This window comes from Otolemur garnettii, unplaced genomic scaffold, assembly GCF_000181295.1.
Source record: "Otolemur garnettii isolate 467f Iridium unplaced genomic scaffold, OtoGar3 scaffold00011, whole genome shotgun sequence".
In the NCBI taxonomy this organism is placed as follows: Eukaryota; Metazoa; Chordata; class Mammalia; order Primates; family Galagidae; genus Otolemur; species Otolemur garnettii.
Window position 1 is genome coordinate 24860148 of NW_003852406.1, and position 6746 is coordinate 24866893.

At 41.9% G+C, this 6746-nt stretch overlaps 1 protein-coding gene across 2 annotated transcripts in view; it reads right to left on the reverse strand.

Annotated features, from left to right (window-relative positions):
• Nucleotides 1–3605: 3605 nt before the first annotated feature.
• The window catches only part of ADPGK (ADP dependent glucokinase), a 27387-nt gene continuing 24246 nt past the window's right edge, over nucleotides 3606–6746 (reverse strand). Inside the window, exon 7 of one of the 2 annotated variants that reach the window (XM_023510108.1) lies at nucleotides 3606–5186. In XM_023510108.1, the coding sequence (XP_023365876.1) occupies nucleotides 4635–5186 (552 nt within the window). In that variant the 3' untranslated portion in view covers nucleotides 3606–4634. The remainder of the gene's footprint in view (nucleotides 5187–6746) is intronic. The other variant, XM_003784485.3, reaches the window with a different exon arrangement.

Sequence of the window (6746 nt, forward strand, 5' to 3'; positions counted from 1 at the left end):
GGAGTTGGAGGTTGCTGTGAGCGTGATGCCATGGCACTCTACTCAGGGGGACAGCTTGAGGCTCTGTCTCAAAAAAAAAAAAAAAAAAAAAAAGAATATAAATGGTGAGTTGTGGGGAACAGGCTGTGAGGCAGCAGGGCCCCCACAGCCTGGGGAGACATTCAGACAACAATGCCCAGCTGCTTCTCCTCCTTTAACGACCTTCTTTTCTCCTCTGCCAGAAGTCACATAGCCCCTGCATATTTTCCTTTTTCATCTTGCTGGCAAGCAGGCAGCTTTTCCTCCTTAAAAGTTAATCTTTATCCCATGTGCCAAAATGTATGTCATTTAGTAACTCTGTTTAAGAAACTGCATAAATAAAACTGTTTCCACAGTTCAGTGCTGGCTGCAGTCATCAGCTGCATCAGTGCTTTCATCTTTTATCTCTTGTGTCTGTCTTTCCCATTTCCCACCATTCCCACTCAGGTTATGTCTCCTTTCCTGCACTGGTTTGTGAAAAGTGGCGCCCGAACAGGGACCTGGGTACAGGAAAGTGAGTGCAAGCAGATGAGGGAATCCTTATTCCCCACCATTCCCCCTCTGGTTTGAACAGGGGCCAGGGTATGGGAAAGCGAAACTAAGCAGGTGAGGAAGTCCACTGTGAGAAGAAAAAGGTGAAACTGCACAGTTGGCGAGTAATGTTTTTTGGGGGTAATCATAATCAGGAGTAATAAATTATGGGACAGTCAGGCTCAAAGGAGTGAGGATTACTAAAATAAGGTTATTAAAAAAGTAACAGTTGGGCTTGGCATCTGTGGCTCAAGTGGCTAAGGTGCCAGCCACATACACCTGAGCTGGTGGGTTCAAATCTAGCCCAGGCCCACCAAACAACATTGACAGCTGAAACCAAAAAAAAAAAAAAAAAACCAAAAACCAAAAAACAAAAAAACCAACAGGTGTTTGTGGCATGTGCCTGTGGTCCCAGCTACTTGGGAGGTGGAGGCAGGAGAATTGCTTGAGCCCAGGAGTTGGAGGTTGCTGTGAGCTGTGATGCCACGGCACTATACCCAGGGCAATAGCTTGAGGCTCTGTCTCCAAAAAAAAAAAAAAGCAACAGTTGGAATAAAAATGTTTAAAAGCTAGCACATATGAAGTCTGTATGTCTATCTGTATGTCTGCATGCTTGTATATGTCCCTGTGATATTTCACTATTAAAATATACAAAAAAGCTCAAATTAATTGGCAAAAAAAAGACTAAGTGGTTACATTAAATATTTTGGTTAAAACTAAAAATTATAAGTTTAATAAAAGATCCTTGCACAAGCTTGTGATCAAGGAGAATGTCTAGATGGCTTTTACTTCCCAGTACTAGAAACTACAGTTGTGTTGGACAACATCAGCCTCACTTTTTTTTTTTTTGGGAGACAGAATCTTGGTAGAATGCCATGGTGTCACAACTCACAGCAACCTCCACCTCTTGGGCTTAAGTGAATCTCTTGCTTCAGCCCCCCAAGTAGGTAGGACTACAGGCGCCCACCACAATGCCTGGCTATTTTTTTGTTGCAGTTGTCATTGTTTAGCTGGCCTGGATTAGGTTTGAACCCACCAGCCTGGGTGTATGTGGCTGGCACCCCACTGACTGAGCTACGGGTGCCAAGCCCAGCATCTTTTTAAAAAACCTCTAAGGAGTTAAAACAAACATGTACTCAATATAATCTCACAGCTCCTTTTACTTTGGTTTTAGTAGATACTTTAAGTAATGAGGCTCTCCCTCCTAATGCCTGGAAGTCAGTTGCTAAGGTTTGCCTTTCTGGAGGTGATTGTTATGAAAATCAAAATGGACTGATCAGGCTGCCAAGCAGGCATAAAAGAAACAGACAAAATAATCCTTTTATTGCACATGTTATTTTGTGAAAAGACTCAGGCTGAAGCCTATCAGCAAATTAATTAGCTTTACAAGCTTGGAAAAAGAAGTTAGACAAATGGCGTCTTTTACAAGATCATTAAGCCATTAACAAAACAATGGATTTCACAGGGTCTCAATGTCTTCTGTAGAGCTGGAGTCAAGCAACTCCTCCAACTAAAATCATGTATTCACAAATTGAAACTAAAAAATAAAAAGGAGATGTAGGGAACAGGCTGTGAGGCGGCAGGGCTATTTTTGACCCCCAGCTGTTTCTCCTTTAACAACCGTCTTTTTCTCCTCTGACAGAAGTCACGTAGCCCCTGCATATTTTCCTTTTTTATCTTGGCGGCAAGCATGCAGCCTCCAAGACTTACATCATTTAGTAACGTTGTTTAAGGTACTATATAAAAGTTGTTTCCACACTTAAGTGCTGGCTGCAGTCATCAGCTGCACCAGTCCTCCTGACCCTATCTTTTATCTCTTGTGTCTTTCTCATTTCCCACCATTCCCACTCAGATTATTTCTCCTTCCCTGCACTGGTTCGTGAAAGTTAGTCATTCCAATTCTTGGGAAAATAGAAATGTCTTCTCACATGAGCCTTTCTAATAAAAATGGACTAGAAAGTTGGTGGTTAATTAGTTTCAACCGAGCTGGGAGGCAGAGTAGAATGAGGTAGCAGCCAGAAATTTTCTTAATAAACAGCTTTGAATTCTAAGATGCACAATCCCATAAGCTTAAATTTTTATTGACAGAGTAATCAAGCCTTATCCTGAGGAGGAAGAGGGAAGTCATAAAATAAAGAGCCTGAGGTAGCTTTGCAATTCCAGAAGCTGCTGGGAGCCTAGGGGAAAGAACCCTAAATTAGGCAGGCCTATCAACATCCATGTCCACACTGCCCTTGGAAGAAGGTGAAAAGGTTCATTATGCTTTCAATCTGCTGTGCTCCAATTCAACTTTAGTGCAGGGGCGGCGCCCGTGGCTCAAAGGAGTAGGGCACTGGCCCCATGTACCGGAGGTGGCAGGTTCAAACCCAGCCCCAGCCAAAAAAAAAGAAAAAACTGCAAAAACAACCACTTTAGTGCAGATGGGGTTTGGGTAGGTTGCCCAGGCTCTTCTCAAACTCCTGTTTCAAGCTATCTCCACACTTCAGCCTCCTGAGTAGCTGAGATTACCAGCATGATCCATTACACCCAGCTCCCAATTCAGCTTTTTTCCTTGAGACAAAGTACCACTCTGTCACCCTGGGCAGACTGCCATGGTGTCACAGATCATAGCAACCTGTCTCTTGTGCTCAAATGATCCTCTTGCTTTAGTCTCCCAAGTAGCTGGAACTACAGGTGCCCACCCCTACACCTGGCTAGTTTTTCCATTTTTAGTAGAGATGAGAGGGGTCTTGTTCTTGCTCAGGCTGGTCCAGAACTCCCAAATTCCAGCAATCCACCTGCCTCACAGTGCTAGGATTACACGCATGAGCCACCATGCCTCGTCCAATACAGTTTTAACTGGGCAACTGCATACTGGTGACTTTTGACAAGTTAAACTCCAGAGGACAGACATACAGCTCAGGCTCAGCCTGAGGGACTGCCTAATCCAGTGTTAGTGAAGACAAAATAATCAAACACATTAAAAACAGACTAACAAGTGTGGCTTGTAACAGTTGACATTTTATCTAGCTCCAGAGTGATGGTGGAAATAAAATTAATTGCAAACAGACTTAGGATTCCTGAAATGTAAATTGTTTTTAATATATTTAAAAGCACACAGAAGTCTTGATTTATAAAAAAATAAATATATAACATGACAGATTTATTCATGATCCTGGGGCTCTTAGGTCAAACTCTTTAATGGATGTTATGGATGAAAACAAAACATGTAAAATCTGTTACACACACAGAAGCATATTCCAGTTTGTAAAAGCAAACTCCTTGAAGGCTCAGAAAGCATATCCAGAGAGAGAGGCTGAGCCCAGGCCATACAGCCTTTCACCAGCCAGCCCACAATCTAAGAAGCCAGAACAAGAAGGCATAGTCCTTCAGCTCACAATGCCATCCAGGTTTCCAAACTGCAGAATGAATCACTCCCTCAAAGCTACTCAGGGTTCCCCAACCCCTGCTGTGATCATAAAGCACAGGAGGGATTGTTTTGTCCTTACCTGTGGCTCTTTCCTAAGTCTGAAAGCAGAAGACTGAGAAAGTACACTCAGTAAATGTTGTCATTATAACACTGAATGAAAATCATGGTTCTTCCCATGAGTAAGCAGTGAGCTGTGAGGTGTGGGATTCTTACATCACACCTGTAATGTAAAGCCTGTGTGGGACATCAGGCTTTACTAGAGGTCAGGACTGGGGGTAGGCAAGTGTGCACTTCTGAAGTGAAGAAGGGAGAAGTGCTTTCTCCAGCTGACATGCTCTCAAGGGTGAAGAAGTTTGGCTTAAAATACCTGACAATGCTGCATAAACTGGAGATTTGAGAATTGAGTTTCTAGCACTGTTAACAACACATGACATTAAAAACACAAATCCAGTCTCATTAGCTAAATTTTGATTAAAACCTGAAATGTTTTTATGTAATTGCCAACAGGCTGGAATGTATCTGATACAGTTTATTCTGCTTTTGTTTCTTTGGCTATCTTCCAAATAGATCTAGAAACAGTTCTGACACCCTCAACCCCATTTTCCAAACCACTTTCTGTAATTCTCAAGTTGGCTAGTTCTCCTTTCTTAGAAAACTTATCCACCATAACCTTCCACTAGTGAGGGTGTACTTCAGAATAGAAGAGTCCTTCAGCTGAAATGGCATCTCCAAGGCCCACAGTTCGAATTGGGTCCTTACACACCAATACTGGGGTGAAGTGGAAGGATATTCCCTCCCTGTGCCATTTTACTACTGGCTCATTCGGGTTTAATACGATCCTGGAGCCTGCTTCTGAATGGAAAGTCATGAACTCATGGGGTGCCCTCAAGGACACTCGGCTGGTGTCTAGGGTTTCTGTCGCACAGGCCTGTTTCCCAGCCACACGAGCTCCTGCAGCCACGGCTGCTAGCTGGTTGGCCCAGTGTCCATCCACAGTTGCCAGGATGTGGTAGACTAGTGTGTGGAAGTGGATCCTGGTGAGGTCTGAGGCTCTGCCTTTATTCCTCCCATGTTCCTTCAGGATCCAGAAGAGGATGTCACTGACCATGCCCACATCAGGAACACCATTCCAGGAAGAGACAGAAGAGTGAGGTCCCGATGCCGACTGGGTGAGAAATAGCAGCTCCTGTTCATTCAGCCCAAGGGAATTCACTGCAGGAAAGACCTGCTAACAGAAACAACGACAGGTCTCTTTCTGATGGATGTAATCTAGCTCCTAACAGAGAAGGCAGGCAGGCATCTTTCTTCCCTGCCCATGAAGTTCTTGTCTTAGGGACTGCACCTCTACTTCCAACTTCATTATCACCTGGAAAGACTGGGAAATTGCAGCAACACTGTTTTAAACCCAGTCTTTTGCTACCTGCCATTATAAGCCTACGGCAGACACGTATATATTGATATTTTTGTTTTATTCCACAGTGCCTAGCTTTTGCTTTTGTACACACAGCAGATACTCTTACCACTGATGGGATATGGCTTCCCTTCCTGGAACAGGAAACTATACATAAGGTGAAGGTATCTGTAGGAAAGATGAATCCTTGTATATGTATGTATGTATAAAAATTTGTTTTGTTTTGCTCTTTTGAAAACAAAAGAGATTTTGGTATCTGTTGGGGAAAGGGGATCCTGGAGCCTCCACCCCCACTGGAAATGCAATTTTTCACCTGTCAGATTGATATAAATGTAAACTTAATCACATTCTGGTAGAAGGCTATGAAGGAATAAGCACTTATAAATATTGCTAGTAGTAAGTAGACCAGTACAATTCTCAAGTACAATTGCAATTTGGCAATCTCAAATTTACAAATGCTTCCAATCCAGCAAATCTACTTCTGCGAATTTAACACAGACATGTACTTGCTCACAGGCAAAATAAAACCACATAAAAAGTTATTCACTGCAGCATTGTATGTAACAGCAAAGATGCAAAATGTCTGTCAAGAAGTGGCAGGTTTGCACTATAATAGTTGGAGATTTTAACACCCCTTTGACAAATTTTGGATAGATCCTCCAAGAAGAAACTAAACAAAAAAATATTAGATTTAAATCTGACCCTAGAACAATTGACTTTATAGACCTCTACAGAACATTTCTCCTTAATAAAACTGAATGTACATTCTTCCCATCAGCCCATGGGTCATCCTCCAAAATAGATCCTATCCTAGGACACAAGTCTAACCTCAGCAAATTCAAAAGTATAGAAATTATTCCTTGTATCTTCTCAGACCACCATGGGATAAAAGTTGAACTCAACAGCAATGGGAATCTCCATACTTAAAGTCATGGAAGCTAAATAATCTTAGGCTGACTGATAGCTGGGTCAAAGACGAGATTAAGAAGGAAATCACCAAATTTTTAGAACTAAATGATAACGAAGACACAAACTATCAAAACCTGTGGGATATTGCAAAGGCAGTCCTAAGAGGGAAATTTATAGCACTGGAAGCCTTCATCAAGAAAACAGAAAGAAAGAATGCCAACAACTTAATGGATCATCTCAAGCAACTGGAAAAAGAAGAACATTCTAACCCCAAACCCAGCAGAAGAAAAGAAATAACCAAAATTAGGTCAGAATTAAATGAAATTGAAAACAAAAGACCCATTCAGAAAATCAACAAACAAAAAGTTGGTTTTTTGAAAAAATTAACAAAATTGATAAACCTTTGGCCAACCTAACCAGAAATAGAAAAGTAAAATCTCTAATATCACCTATCAGAAATGATAAAGG